The sequence below is a fragment of the Megalobrama amblycephala genome, linkage group LG15 (assembly GCF_018812025.1).
Source record: "Megalobrama amblycephala isolate DHTTF-2021 linkage group LG15, ASM1881202v1, whole genome shotgun sequence".
Lineage (NCBI taxonomy): Eukaryota > Metazoa > Chordata > Actinopteri > Cypriniformes > Xenocyprididae > Megalobrama > Megalobrama amblycephala.
The window spans coordinates 3,687,249-3,703,924 of record NC_063058.1 but is presented as its reverse complement, the minus strand read 5'-3'; the positions used below and the strand labels follow the sequence as shown (position 1 = coordinate 3,703,924).

Below are 16,676 nucleotides of genomic sequence, written 5' to 3'. Positions count from 1 at the left end.
AGGCCCACAACATTAAAGATCCAGCAGTATATTCAACCGTGGGCGTGGGGTACTTTTTATCCATGCATGCACCAAACCCATCTGGTGGGTTTGCTGCCAAAAAGCTCTTTTTTAGTTTCATCTGACCATAGAAGCCGGTCCCGTTTGAAGTTCCAGTCGTGTCTGACAACTGAATATGCTGGAGATTGTTTCTGGATGAGAGCAGAGGATTTTTCTTGAAACCCTCCCAAACATCTTACATTTATTCATTTACATTTATTCATTTGGCAGACGCTTTTATCCAAAGCGACTTACAAGTGAGGAATACAACAAGCGAGTCGTCATGACGAGGCAAATAGACAAGAAGTGCTCATAATACAAGTTATAGGCAGTGCTCAGATTATCCTAAGCTACAATAGAGAGGAAGTGGGGATGTAGGTGCTGTTTGATCCTTTTTTTTAGGCTTTCTGAGACTCAAGACTCAAATAATCTCTGCAATTCTCCAGCTGTGATCCTTGGAGAGTCTTTGGCCACTCAAACTCTCCTCTTTACTTCACATTAGGACGATTTAGACACTCGTCCTCTTCCAGGCAGATTTGTAACATTTTTTAGTTGACTGGAACTTCTTAATTATTGCCCTGATAGTGGAAATGGGGATTTTCAATGCTTTAGCTTTTTCCTCACAGCCACTTTCTATTTTGTGAAGCTCAACAATTTTTTGCTGCACATCAGAACTATATTCTTTGGTTTTTCTCTTTGTGATGAAAGATTAAGGGAATTTGGCCTTTTTTGTTTACACATATTTGTACTCCTGTGGAACAGGAAGTCATGGCTGGACAATTTCATGCTCCTAGTCATCCTGGTGTGCTAAAAAATGTAAATATGAATGGGAATATACTTCAGAGATATTTTACTCATAAGAATTTCAAGGGGTGACAATAATTGTGGCCAACATGTATTAGAAAAAAAAACCATTTATTTCATAATGTGAATTTCCCCCCACTTTCAATTGTTTTACTTTGATGAAAGGTTAGAATTTTGTGATTTTTTTTTTTTTTTAAATGAAAGATCAAAAGGATAAACAATGCAGATTTATTTTCACATCCACCTTTGCTTATATTTACTAAGGGTGGCAATAATTGTGGAGGGCACTGTATGTAAAACATGATATGCATGTACAAAAAAATGAGAAACAAATAATATAATCAAAGAACCACACATACTTGGAGCCGTGGATATGTTCTGTTGTTCTGGGGCCCAAATACCCATGAACAAGAAATATAATAGAGTGATATGTAAAAGATTCTAAACAGAGATATAGTAAATTTTTAAAATATGCAACAATACATCACACAACTGAATTAGATAAGAGTTAAAAAAACAAAACAAAAAACACTTAGTTCATTTCAGACAACATCAGGGGACCCATGGAGATGAACGCACTGTCATGGATTTCCACAGACCTGCTCTCTCTCCAGTGGTGTTCAGAGTCACAGTGCTGAGAGAGAAAACAAACAGGATAATCAGGCTGTTTTAATTGATGTCATTAAATGATTCTATGCTCTTCTATTCTATAACCAAAGCAGAGGACAGTCGAAACATATAGCTAAGTGAATATGTGTTTTGTTTTAGGACATACTGCAACAAATCTTGACATGATACTAAAATATGAAATGTTTTATCATTATTTAAGCATATATTAAGGATTCAACATTTATTGATACCTTTATTGATATGTTTTGTGGGAGATCAATACAAAATAATATCCCAAAAAGGCTGACTTTATTTATTTATTTATTTATTTATAGGGTATGCTACATATGTAATTTGATCAATGTGTCCATTAAATTAAAATGTTTATCATATAAAGCGGCCAATCATGTCTCGTCAGAAGACTTGGATTGAACCCGCTCGCTCTGTGTAACACTGAAGTTTTCCAAAATATGTTATACTAAGGAAAATTACACTTAATGTGCTTTATACAGCCAGGTACGTACATCGTTTTATTCCAGAAAACAAATGAAAGCATACAAAACTATGAAGGCATGCTACTTTTTTTGTTAGTCATTGCATATGCAAGTTGTATTAACTTTTGACAAAGTGGTCACTGCACACACAAGCATTATCCGAGTCGGCTCCTCCCGACGGCAGACAACCTATAGTCTGCAATGAATATCGTGAGTCATGTCTCATGTCTTGTTCATGTGCAGGGTGTATTAGAATTGTGTAATAACTGGTGTATGCCATTTGGAAATGGAAATGTTTTGTGTTGATTGGATGAAGTGTAACTGAATGGTGGACTGTTGTGTGTTGACCTACTCTCTCAATTGCCTAAGAAAAAATTCTCAATAAAGGATAAAACAAACTAAACTATTCAGAAGGCCTGTGGCGTATTTATACACATATTTTCTTAACAGGGAATTATACAATTAAAAACACTTCTACTCAACTAATACTAAAACAACTACTCTAACCATATTTACAAGACAATATCAGAAACATTTAACTAGTTTTGAGAGGGTTTGTAAACTCACAGTTGAGCAGTGATTTCCTGACAGAAGGCAAAGGTGAACAGCACAGTGCAGGTAAACCTTAGTGGAGTTTGCAGTGAAGACAAACATCCTGAAGGAAAAACGGCTGGATGTGGAGACTCCATTCTGCAGCAGCTCAACTGTGTCGTCATTTGGATTGGGACACCTGAGAATATCAGTAATGACAATCAACAAATCAGTTTCCTTAATAATATGGTGTGGAGAATAAAGGAACCTGGTAACACTTTATAAAAAGTGGAGTGTAATAAAATACTTACAAATCATTTGCAAACTATTAGTTTATAGTTAATTAATAGTTTATATACTGTAGTTTATCTTGAACCAGGGTTGATGGTTTCGTTGTTTCTTTTTTTTTTTTTTTCCTGTCTCAGTCTATCTTTGCTGATTCGTTTCAGCTGTTCATCATCTCTGCCTGCGTTCGCGCTTTCGCGTCCACACCTGTTCTGTGTTTGCGTTGATTGCTCTCGTTATTTCTACCTGCTGTCTGTTCGAGTCTGTGTCGGGTAATTGTTTCCACTGTTAGTGTGGTGTGCTACTGCAGTATCTCTCTGCTCTAATATTGCTTGTGGGTGTGTTATCAGTTTGAGTCCCAGTTCCAATCCCAGTCTCAGTTTCTGAACCTGAACTCGTGGTCCGTCTGTCTGAGACTTCGGTCGTCAGGCCTGGTCTCCACCACCCACCAGCCAGGGTGTGCTCCATCTGCTACCTGTTCAGGGAACGAACTGTGACTACTCCTCATCATGAGAAATCATGAGAAAATTGCAATTTTAACCAAGGCTCCGGGACGTGTGAGGAGTCGCCTGTCAATGGCGTCATACCCGCGTAACCCTCGGTTTACGGTTTTATTTTGTAGAAACCATGGAAACACCAAAGACGCTTTAATATTTACATGTTTTAATAGACAAGGGAACAACTGTTTTGATATATTTATAGACAGAAAACGAATTGTTGTTATATAGCTCAACAAGTTTAGTCTTATTGTTTAAATCTAATTTTCTTGATTGTTTGCGAGTACCATGCTTTACCACGCCTCAGAGAAAAACACTATTTTGTGAAGTAGCTAACATAGCATAATCAGATGCAGCTTTATTTTTAGTAACATTAATACAGCATTTTCTCCATCATACAATACGTTTTAAATGCAGACAATGCATAAAGAACTCACTATTTGTATACAGTCTATTAATGTATTAAATGCAGTTTATAAACCATTAGTTAACTATAAATTAATTGTTTGCAAATTATTTGTGAATATTTTTACATTATACTTATTATAAAGTGTTACCGAACATTGTATAAAAGAATGATATCAACAAAAAACACTGAAAAATTATTTGTTGTGTTACATTTTTCAAGAGTACAACACAAGTGTGCAGATTACAATTCTGAATCACTAACTGGCATCAAATTTATGGAGGCATTAAAGTGGTGCTTTCAGAAAATCTGTACTCCAAAAGTAAGAATAATGGCCTGCAAGTTTTGCTCTACTGTCTTGTAAGACTTTGATTAAAACACAAGAAAAGTCTTACTCTCTGCTGATGAGGTCCCAGCGGATCGAGTGATGAGGATCATTGGCAGGTGTCGCCCAAAATTTGTCAATCACTGTGGCAAACTGACGGCTGTCAACCCCCTCAACACGAACTTCCACAAACATCTGCTGGTTTAGCTCCATGTTCACACTTCCATTGAAGGGCTGGGAGAACTCAGCATCCTGATACAGAACCATCCTGACCTGATATGTCCCTTGACCAGCTGGAAGCTCCTTGTGGACAATGCTGTTGAAATAACAGTAGGGTAGATGTGTGGAAAAATTATACTGATACATTGATACATTACATACTGTATCAATTTAATGACTCTATTTTAGATATATACAGTAGCATAAATGGTCTTGGTTTACATAAAAAAAAACAAAAAAACATATATAAAACATTTTCTTTCTTTCTTTCTTTCTTTCTTTCTTTCTTTCTTTCTTTCTTTCTTTCTTTTTTTTTTACAAATGAAGTGGCAAAAACTGAGTCAGAACGCTGAAGTCCCACCTCTCTAGTGGATTGATTTCCATATTTGAAGAAAGTGTTTCAGTTTGGGGGTATATACAGCTGAAATTCAGCTTTAGAATTCTCTTCCTGCTGATGGGACCTTTGGTCAAATCCTGAGCTCCGAAAATAAAGTTCTCATAGATGAAGTGGGTGCCATTGGCCTGTGGACCAGATACATAATATTTGAACATTTTAGTTTGAATTTAACTCAATATAATATCTACAAGAAGAAGAGCAGCTTGCAAAAAAAAAAAAAAAAACTACAGTATTAAGAGAAAAACTCATCCATCAACTAGTTTGAATAAAAAAGGTTTAGTTGTACTCTTTCCTTAGTTGTATTTCTACGTTATTTAGTCATTAACAAATTGAGATGTGAGAGCTGAGTGTGTTTAAACTGCATATAGTATACATAATGACACCTACCACAAGGTTTGTACCACAGGTGTGGTCATTGTTGTCAAAATAGAACTCCACTCTGCCATTCCGGACTGTTCCTTTGCAGCTGGGGTCATTGAGGTGTAAGTTGTCAGCAGGAAAACCAGCCTCAAAGAGCAGACAGCGAGACAGGGACATGGAACCAGAGCTGCTTTCACAAACCTCAGAAAAATCTGACAGAAAAAAAAAGGAAGAACACCAAAGTAGCTTTAATAAAAAATCTGATTAATTACTTAAAACATAGATTTGAATTGTTGTTATGAAATGAGTCCAACCAAAAAAGTCTGGGTCAGGTCTTTGATGGCTCTTGTTACAGAAACAGCCGTAAACGCCATTTTTCTCTCCACACAGTTCATCCTCAGTGCAGTTGAGCTCAGAACAGGGGTCACTCACATCTAAGAGGAGAAACAAAGAATGAATGAAGCTGGAGCATTTATATGCTGACAAGAACTAACTGAATTACATTACCAGAGTCAAACGTAAGAAGTTGATAATTGATTATCACTCTTGGTTGTTTTTTTTTTTGTTTGTTTTATATATATATATATATATATATATATATATATATAATATATATAATATATATATATATATATATATATATATATATATATATATATATATATATATATATATATATATATATATATATATATATATATATTATTATAATATAATATATAAATCAAACCCAATTCCAAAAAAGTTGGGACACTGTACAAATTGTGAATAAAAACAATGCAATGATGTGGAAGTTTCAAATTTCAATATTTTATTCAGAATACAACATAGATGACATATCAAATGTTTAAACTGAGAAAATGTATCATTTTAAGGGAAAAATAAGTTGATTTTAAATTTCATGGCATCAACACATCTCAAAAAAGTTGGGACAAGGCCATGTTTACCACTGTGTGGCATCCCCTCTTCTTTTTATAACAGTCTGCAAACGTCTGGGGACTGAGGAGACAAGTTGCTCAAGTTTAGGAATAGGAATGTTGTCCCATTCTTGTCTAATACAGGCTTCTAGTTGCTCAACTGTCTTTGTCTGTCTTTGTTCTTTGTCACATCTTCCTCTTTATGATGCACCAAATGTTTTCTATGGGTGAAAGATCTGGACTGCAGGCTGGCCATTTCAGTACCCGGATCCTTCTTCTACACAGCCATGATGTTGTAATTGATGCAGTATGTGGTCTGCCATTGTCATGCTGGAAAATGCAAGGTCTTCCCTGAAAGAGACGACGTCTGGATGGGAGCATATGTTGTCTCTGAATCTTTGGAAGATATTATGCACTGTAGATGATGATAACTTCAAACTATTGCAATTTTTCTTTGATAAACTCCTTTTTGATATTGTTCCAGCATTGGGGGAATTGGTGATCCTCTGCCCATCTTGACTTCTGAGAGACACTGCCACTCTGAGGGGGTCTTTTTATACCCAATCATGTTGCCAATTGACCTAATAAGTTGCAATAAGTTGGTTCTCCAGCTGTTCCTTATATGTACATTTAAATTTTCCGGCCTCTTATTGCTACCTGCCCCAACTTTTTTGGAATGTGTAGCTCTCATGAAATCCAAAATGAGCCAATATTTGGCATGATATTTCAAAATGTCACTTTCAACATTTGATATGTTATCTAAATTCTATTGTGAATAAAATATAAGTTTATGAGATTTGTAAATTATTGCATTCCTTTTTTTATTCACAATTTGTACAGTGTCCCAACTTTTTTGGAATCGGGTTTGTAATTTGATCTTTTTTTTTTTTTTTTTTTTAATTATAGAAAATTTATGAAGAATCCATATTTCATTTTTTATAGATTTATTTTACTAATTCATTAAGTAAGGCATAAATGGTATGTAATTGGAAAATATTGTTGTGCAATTTGGAAATGTAAAATATAAATAAATAAATAAATAAATAAATAAATACTTCTTTGAAGTAGATCATGTTATTTAGAACAGTGTTCCCAACCTTTTTTTTTTTTTTTTTCAGTCACAGCACCCTTTGAAAAAATAAATGAAAAATGTGGCAACCTACACTAGTGTTGTCACAATACTAACTTCAATACGATACCTTGAAAAGTATTGATTTTCGATACCACAGGGAAGAACCACCATATATACTGTCATATAGATATTTTTAACATTATCTATGTTTTGTCCATCCATTGAAGGTCTAGGCAGTCAATAATTTATTTTGTAGAGATCACTTTATATGATGAAAGTTTTTACTTTAGGCTTTTATTCATATATAAACATTGCTCAATTACCATTACAACTGTCTCACCTAAATGTTTGCTCACATAATGTATTTGTGCTTTTTGGGGTAATTTTATTGCAATAGCTCAAGATAGCTTGAATTCAAACTTTGAATTCAATTTTAAAAAAGACAAACTGAATGAAGTAATTATATGATTATGTAATAAGTAATTATATAACCTTGGATAGATTTCATTGCAAAAATTAAATACAGATAAATCAAATAAAGTTACAACAGTTATTCAGTCAAGAGCAGTGATTTTGTTGTTTGATTAACATTAAAAACACAGACAGCAACATGTTTATTAGGCTGCTGTCACTTTAAGACCTGACACACAAATCCAATATATGCACATTCGTTTTCTTTCTGAATTGTTAACGTTCACTTAGGACATTATCGACTGTGGTAACACTTTAGAATACTGATCCTTCATTAATGAATAACTACACAGGAACAAATGAATAATGCATTATTAACACTCTAGTAACTACTATTAACTAACAAAAAACTACTGAGATCTCGCCAAGAATAAGTAAGTAATAGTGTTCAGTTGAAGGTGGTAGTTCACTATTAGCTAATCAGTAACTACTGTTTTTTCATACCTCCCAGAGAACTACTAAGAATTACCAAATACATGTTCATAATTGCTGCACTAGTTTGTAGCTGGCCTATTACAGAGAAAAAAAAAAAAAAAAAAAGAGATATGATTAAAGTCTATTACAGTTCTAGAAGAGATTCCTTCATTTGCATGATCTTTCCCACACTGAAAGTGATATTCAAATGGATTGTAAAAAAAAAATATAAAATAAATACAAAAATAAAATTCTTCCGTCATCCGTCATGGCTGCCCGTGGCACCTGACCCGCCATGGCTACCCGTGGCATCTGACCGACCGTGGCTGCCTGAGTTCCTGGATCTGCATTGGAGACCCTGTTCCCGTCTGTGTCTCCAATGCACCCACCCCCCCCTCCCTATCTGTGCCATGTACGTCGCGAGGACGCGCCTTCCGGAAGGGGGGCGTTATGTCACGATCACCATCAGTTCCTGTCAGTTCCCGGACTACATTTCCCACAATCCTCCCTGTCAGTCACATGTTCACTCTACACCAATCACCTGTTGCCACATACAGCTTAGCACACTACCTGGACTATAAATGACTCACACACACACCACCTGATTGCGAAGTCTTGTTTTCCCTGTGATAAAATTCTGAGTGTACTAATATCCTGTCTGTCAGTCTGTTACCGTTCCTGCCTGTTACCTGTTTACGATCCTGTGCTGCCTACCCCTAACCTGTGCTTTGTATACCGACCTGTGAGTGATATCTGCCTGTCCTGATCTTAGCCTGTATCCTGACTACGACTCTGCCTGTCCTTTGCTGTTCCTGTTTGTTCCTGTTTTGACCCTGCCTGTACGACCATGCTCACTTTTAATAAAAGCTTTGCATTTGGATCCCTGCCTGAGTCTAGCTTTGTTACAATCATACACCCGGCGCAATGCGGCGGCAGATGCGACAAAAGTGTTTTTTGCTAATTTCAGCCTGGTGCAGTTATAGTTTACACGTCCTGTGCCACATTGTTTAAATAGCAAATGCATTTGCACCCATTTGTGCACCCATGGGCATGCTGGTCTGAAAATTAGGTGTGTTCAGGCACATTGTAGGCACGTTACTATTTTGAGGCAACTACAATAGACTGCACTGTTGACCAACTGAAACCTGGTCTAAAATCAATGCCGCAATATTTGTTTTGTTATTTAAAGAGCATATTAGTAATATGCGGCTATATGCGGCTGCACAACACACATGCATTCTGCTTATTATACACACAGGGAAGCGCAGCAGCACGCAAACATGCCACATATTAAAAATAAAAGGATTACAAATGTAAAAGATTATTATTGTGTGCATAAAAATAAAAATGCTTTAGAGGAATCCGGCTTTTCCCATAGATGGTCTGCTCGCGCACTTTAACCATGCGCATGAACAGATATTTTTCCTCACTATAGATGTTCATTTATTTTGCTTTCAAATTCCTCCTTGTAAATAGCGAATGCGCCATGGCGTGAGCACAACTGGCTTTTAAAGGGAAAGGGAGATGAGACTCTGGTTGGTTTATTGCACATTACACCCAAAACACACCCATTACTCATTAAGAGAATAGGGACAACCTCTTTAGACAATGCGCTGGGCGCACCGACCATTTTTTCCTGTCCTTAAACTAAAAGTTGATTTGCATATGCCCTAATTGCTCTTGTGCCATGCGCTTTAGACCACGCGCTTAGATCATTAAAATAGGGTCCCATAGCCTTTGATTGACTTTTCCTAAGATCACCACCGGGGGTGCTATGACCACACAAATGTACTTAACAATACTACGTGCATGCCATTGGTGAGCTTGACCCCATAATTGAGGTATAAATTGTATGTAATTGGAAAATATTGTAGTGCAATTGGAAATGTATTTTTTTTTAAACTTTAATGATTCATTGGTTGTTTTAAGTAGATGTTTTAAGATGTTATTTAGAACATGAAACATCTCGGGTTACGTCTGTAACCCTGGTTCCCTGAATAGGGAATGAGACACTGCGTCAAATGCATTGGGATCACCTCTGCATGATTACGTCTTGAAGCACTTGTGATTGGCTGAAGCAAGATGCTCACAGGCAGGGCCGCGTTATCCTAATGGGCAACATGGGCTGCAGCCCAGGGCCCCGAACACTGGGGGGCCCCCGAGACAATCCTCTTTTGCATTTTAAAACGCATCGTCGTCACACCCGAATCAAGAGTCACTGGCGCAGCGGACACGCACGCAGGAATACAACCAGGACAGTGGCGTAGCGTCTAGGTATGCACGTGCATATGGGCCTGGGTGGATTGGTGGCCCGCTATTACAGACTTAAAACCAGGGTATACTTCGGGCGTTCGCATCGCGTAATTTTCGTCATCAAGGAGAGTTCGCGGACAGTATGGACGTCCGCACTCCCCATCCGCGTGCAGGCCAATTTTCATGATGGCACGGACCGTGTGTGTACTGTACACCAGCCCATGCGAAAGTGATTTGAGTGCTTGAAAACAAAAGTCCACTAGATAGTGTGCAGCGTAGTGCACACGCTGAACGCATCTTTCCGCAGCCAAACACTTTCAAAAGCTCGCACGCGCGTCTGTGCGCGAGACAGAAGCCATGTGCATGTTCATAAAAATGAAGCATAATAGAAATAATGTCGCCAAAAACTTGCTAAAGCCTATCTATGTTAAATGTTACTACTAAAATCATTAAGAAGCTGAATAAATGGACAAAGAAAGTGTCAATTACCATGACTTACTGGTGATCTATTGCATTTGACTGTCATTTTTAAAGTGGGTTTCTGAAACGTATGCATGCTGTAATGTAAGTAAGTACAGAATTTTAAACGAGTCATATTGGTTTTCTGAGAAAAAAAAAAAAAACGGCTACGTCTGCACATTTTAAGATACTGCACAAGATGTGAATAAATGTAACTCGTACACTCGTTGGGGTGGATACTTTTTATTCAGCGAAATAAAATGCACATAAAACGTGATGGAAACAAGTTTAGAGAAGAAACTAATAGTACATGTATTAGGTATAAAACGTGCATTAAAAAAGTCTGTGACAGAAGAATTAATCAACTAGAATAATCTTCGGACACATCGCATCTGAAATGATGCTATGACCATTCTGAAATTCCAAAGCCATGAGTCGAATTGGTCGAATTTAATCTTGGACTTGTTAAAAAGCCTTTTATAATTTTTATTTTATTTTTTACATTTTTAGATCAGCAATGCAAAGCGCATATGAGCCTACTGTAGTACTGCTGTTGTCAATCCTAGAAATGTTTTTACCATTTTTGTCTGCATGGTTTTAATTGATAATATATTATTCATATTAAAATCTTCGGACTCATAATCGCATAAGACGCGCGATTACGGATGGGGAGGGGGAGGGGGGCCTTTGCGTTCGTTAGCCCAGGGCCCCGCGAAGGCTTAACGCGGCACTGCTCACAGGTGTGTAGGTAGTATGGCTAGGCGATGCAGCGTCTCGTTCCCTATTGCCTGCCTGTCTGTTATATTTGAGACAAGAGCACCAAATATCCCGGAGTGGAGTCAAATCAAGGTTATAAAACCTAATGAAGGTATGCTGAGATGACCACCCAGCCTCATCACATATCTCGTTGATGGGAACTCCTGAGATCAAAGCTTTTGAGGCAGCCATACCCCTAGTACAGTGTGCCTGGACAGCCAAATGTGAAGGCTGCCCAGATGATTCATAAGCAAGAGAGATGGCCTCGACCACCCACTTGCTCATTCTCTGCTTAGACGCCGAGCCTCCCTTCTTAGAAAACCCATAACAGACAATTAACTGTTCAGTTTTTCGCCACAGGGCAGCTCTGTGGACATAAGTGTCTTAATCCGCAATGCCCGGTCAGAGCCCCCTAAAGGAGCATGATAAGCAGAAATAGCTGTTATATAAACCTTCAAAGTAGAAGGAGATAAACCATCCGAGAATCTTTCTTGGAGTACATGGGTCCACCTGAAGTTGACTACACCAAGTAGCGAACAGCTTCCATTTATATGCATACAGTTTTCTCGTGGAAGGAGCTCTGAAGTGGAGTATGGTCTCCACAACCTTGGTTGGGTGACCGGATTCTATGAGCCCAGCACCCTCAGAGGCCAGGCCTAAATTCTTTTAAATGAGCTCCACCACCTCGGGGTGGAGTCTCCATTCCCCGGGCCTCGGCCCCTGCCTCATGATCACCCCCCAGCCTGTGAGAGAAGCATCCGTCGTTAGCATTACGTGATGACAAGGAGCCCCCAACACAGGTCCCTGGGACAGGAACCAAGGCTTCTTCCACATCACTAAGGCACAAAGGCATGGCCGCGTGACTTTGATCATGCGAAAAGTATTTCCCCTCGGAGAAAGCCCCTTGATCCTGAGCCACCACTGTAAGGGTCTCATGCGCAGCAGGCCAAAAGGTATCACATTGGACACAGCTGCCATCAGACCCAACAGTCTCTGGAACTGTTTTACAGTGAGTGACTGGCCTAATTTCACCCCATTCACAGCTGAGAGAATGGAATTCACCCGAGCAGGAGACAGACGTGCCTGCATTGTGGTGGAATCCCAGACTAACCCTAGATAGCTGGTAGTTTGAGCTGGAAGAAGCACACTCTTCTTGGCATTGAGTCTCAGCCCTAACCTTCTCATATGGGACAGAACTGCCTGTTGCTAGGATTGAGTTAGAATCAACCAATCGTAAATATAATTCAACACACAGATGCCCTGGAGTCTCAGGGGAGCCAGAGCTGCATCCACGCATTTCGTGAAAGTGCGGGGTGAAAGTGCTAGGCCGATAGGAAGAACCTTGTATTGTTAAGCTTCGCCCCGAAAGCAAATCTGAGGAACTTCCAGTGCTGAGGATTGTAGGGTCTGCACAGTCTCAAGGATGAGCAGGTCCCACCATAAACTGTGTTTAAGCCTCAATTCACGGAACTTTGGTTTGTAAATCTTACATCGATTCCGGCCCGGCAGACACTAATGGATCACGAGACTCTTTTTATGACTGTTTCGATAAGTCCCCTAACCTCTCCTCTGCGACTTCAAAGGGGGTGCAACACCACGGATCGGGTTTCGAGGAGACAGGACCGAATTCCAAACGGTCATAAAAAGGAAAATACACGCACGCACCCACAGACACACACACACATACAAAGCCCTACATAAAGACTGTATACACAAATATTATACCTCCAAATATGAATGTATCTGCCATTATGGTGCTTGTTGCATGTATGTGTTACTAATGTAGAATCGTAGAATTGACTGTAGTAGGTTAATTTTCATGTTAAACGATAGTATTAGAGTAGAAAGTGTATCTTCTTTATGTGATGAGAGACACCTGTCGAGTTTGATCTCTCCGTAAAGCTGTGAGTCCGAGCTATTCACCCATGTACGTTACATTTCTGTCAAATGCAGCGTTCAATGTGTAATAGTACTATGAAGAAAATGCACCGATTTGACATACCATAAATTAACTCGTTGGACAGGACAAAGGGATGTGGAAAACCGCCAAATTGCAACACTATCATTGGAGGACGTTATCAGGAAGGCGTTCTGGTCTGTTGTCTTTAAAATACCACAACACGCGTCTTTTCGTCGCACAAGTTCTTCTGCACACGTTCCTGCCGTAGAGACGGACTCTCTTCTTTATCTTCCGGTCATCTTACTTCCAGTTAGGCCTTTGTTTGGAACGTCGCTGAAAATCACCTCCTGAAGGACCAACCACCCCACTGAGCGCTCCGAAACTCGAAGCACCACAACGAACCTATATGTAAGTATTTGTTAAGATTTTAAATACTGGGTTTCCTTGCTGGCTCTTTAAGGTTAACTGTAGGAATTGGCCATTCTTTGATCATCTCTCTATTTTCTGCCTTTACTTTCACTTGTATGTATCTGTATCTACTTGTGTACATTTATCCGTATAACCTTTGTATTACCCGTTCTGTATATTAAACATATCATATCCACGCTTTTGTTCACTTGCTCCTTCAACCACAACCGAGTCACTTTAACATTCTGATTCTAATATCCTTGCTTTACGTTTGGATGCTATCCTAGAAATTTATCCTTGTGGTCACAGGGTAATATTTCTGTCGTAATAGTCTGTGAACTTATCGGTGTGCTGGACGGACCGGTAGTTCTCTACATAATTATTAAAACAGAACTAACCATATATGTGATTGATTATAATTCGTTGTAGTTAATTCACCATATATGGTTAATTCCCCCTTGGGTCGGTATGTGCATAATAATAATTCATAAAACCTTATGAATTATTATATTCATATTCCACCCATAAATTGATTAATAACTGTGCAAATTGTCACAGGATGGATGGATAGATGAAAGTAAGCGTCTTTCAGATCTATTGTCACAAACCAGTCCTCGGATCTGATCCGTGTGGTGATCTGTTTGAGGATAAGCATCTTGAACTTGAGCTTTTGCACAGAGCAATTTAACACGCATAAATCTAGAATAGGACGCAACCCTCCATCCTTCTTTGGAACAATGAAGTAACGGCTGTAAAACCCTGACAGCTTGCTGGGAGGAGAAACCCTTTCTATAGCTCCTTTTTGCAAGAGCGTCATAACCTACTGTTCCATTACCAGAGACTGCTCACGGTCCACCACCATAGGGAGGACCTTGTTGAACTGGGGCGGGCGAGACCTGAATTGTATCCTGTAATCCTTTTTTATTGTGAGCAGCACCCATCAAGAAATATTGGGGAGAAGTTTCCATTCTGCCAAAAATTCTACTAAGGGAACCAGTCTCTCGAGACTGGCCTCTGGTGTTTTTTTGTGCATGCGACTCAGCGCCCTGAAGTGGCGAACCGGCAGGGAACAACCGAATCAAACGCTGGGGTAGAAGAGCACTCCTCAGAGCCCTGAAGCACACGAGGTGGCAGGGTTGGCAGAATGGCCCCCTGAGGGGACCGAAGAGGGACGGGTACCATATAGTGCAGAGATGTTCAAAAGTCTTTTATCTGGAGTCCGAGTCAAGTCTGAAGTCTTTATCACTGGATTATGAGTCAAGTCTGGAGTCTTTTTTCATGAGTCTCGAGTCCACATGGTGTTGCCATATGGCAACATACTCTTTCACTGTCTCTTGAAGAGAACATTCTTGTTTTGTTTTTGTTTGTTTTTTTTTTTTTGTTGGTAAGAGAAGACCTTAGTTTAGCCAATGATGTGCTATGGTTAAGTCACATAACATGCAATCTGTTTTCTGTGGCGTGATTTCTGACAGACTGACGTCTCTTGTCGGTAGTTGCTGAAATCAAACTAAAACGTCAGTAACAAACAAGAACCCGCCCATGTCACATTCACAAAAAAAAAAAAAAAAATGGTACCATCATCTGAGGTAAGTTATGATGACATATTCACCACTCAAAAATGTTTTTATGAAATCAGTTTTTGGTAAATTGATAAAATGTTGCCATTATTGTAATAGGTTAGCTAGTGTTGTGGCAAAAAAAATCAACTCCGACTCTACTGCATAAGAGACAAACACGTCCAATTGTCTTTTAAAGGTTTTATTTCTTGCAAGAAAGGTCAGACAGGTCATACAGAAACACAAGTAGCTGCAGAGTGTAAGACCCAGAACAAAAGTTTCCCCTCACTTTTATATCTCTAACCTCCAAGGCCGAAGCCTCTGTCCTTTTACCATATTTGGAACATCCCTTAGTGGCTGTAACTTTCCACACATTGTTAGCACAGACATGTTTTTAACATACATCTTGCATTTCCCCATACCATATCTTGCTCTTTCTATTTCTAACATCTATGTTAACACTATGTTAAACATTACCACTTAAGCCAACATCATACCATGTTCCATAAGCATTATATTTCATAAGAATACAGGTAAAAAGCATATGAAAAATTAAAATTTCCACAACACTAGCTAGCAAAGGCCAGCTGCAGTCTGTTAAGCTGTAACAATAACAAATGAATGCTAGTGATATAATGTTGATTAGTCATATGTTAAGGACTGCCATGGCATTTGTATTATGGATTAAATCAAAATTGGAGACCTGCCTGCCCACTGCCACTACAGCCAGTACTACTGGCCCAGACCAACCACTGGCTTACCATGGTGTCTCAAAAAGGCAGGTGCAAGTGGCTATAAGTGTATTGTTAGGGTGAATTGCACCAAATGTGATGTGTACCTGTGCCTCACCTCTGAAAAAAACTGCTTTGTGAAGTTTCATACAGAAAAAAGGTGACATTTTAAGGATTATGGGGGGTTCATGTTCATAACCTTCCTTTCATAAGATTGCGTAATGTTGAATTTTCATGAACTGCAATGTTTTTGGTTTTATGTCAATGTTTTATGATACATGATGAATAGTATTATTTTTGTTTTTAACTGTCTAAATTTGCAATTTAAATAATATTCATGAAAAACTTAATGAAATTCAAAGAATATAAAGCATTATTCAGCAAAAGAGAATACAATAAATAAAAGCACAAGCTGTTGGAAAGTATGTATAAGGTGTTGTTTCATTGTTTGTTATATAGCTTCGTTGTTAGTGACGACAGTCATTATCAGAAAGTATCATGGCGAGATATGGGATGGCGAGTCCTCTTCTCCAGCCTCGACGCTCACCACATCCACCTCCTCAGAGCTGGATAGATGAAGTGCCGGTGCCTCTCTTCGGGGGGAAGAAACCGCAGCGTATGCTTCCGCCACCAGAGCGGAATATATATATATGCTTGGGTGTAACAAAAATACTCTTGCCGTCAGACGAAGAGATATTTTCGGGCTGTATATATAGCAAACAGACAACACCAAATAAGACACACAATAACAGAGAGCACATGCTGAAGACACA

General features: G+C 38.8%; 1 protein-coding gene across 1 annotated transcript in view; it reads right to left on the bottom strand.

The window, feature by feature from the left end:
- Window positions 1-1,066: 1,066 nt before the first annotated feature.
- LOC125246555 (deleted in malignant brain tumors 1 protein-like) overlaps window positions 1,067-16,676 on the bottom strand; it is a 58,161-nt gene continuing 42,551 nt past the window's right edge. The window contains exons 18-23 of the mRNA XM_048157504.1: window positions 5,281-5,400; window positions 4,994-5,178; window positions 4,571-4,731; window positions 4,061-4,306; window positions 2,514-2,676; window positions 1,067-1,477 (exon numbers count right to left, since the gene is read on the bottom strand). Coding sequence (XP_048013461.1) covers window positions 1,376-1,477; window positions 2,514-2,676; window positions 4,061-4,306; window positions 4,571-4,731; window positions 4,994-5,178; window positions 5,281-5,400 — 977 coding nt within the window. The 3' untranslated portion in view covers window positions 1,067-1,375. The remainder of the gene's footprint in view (window positions 1,478-2,513; window positions 2,677-4,060; window positions 4,307-4,570; window positions 4,732-4,993; window positions 5,179-5,280; window positions 5,401-16,676) is intronic.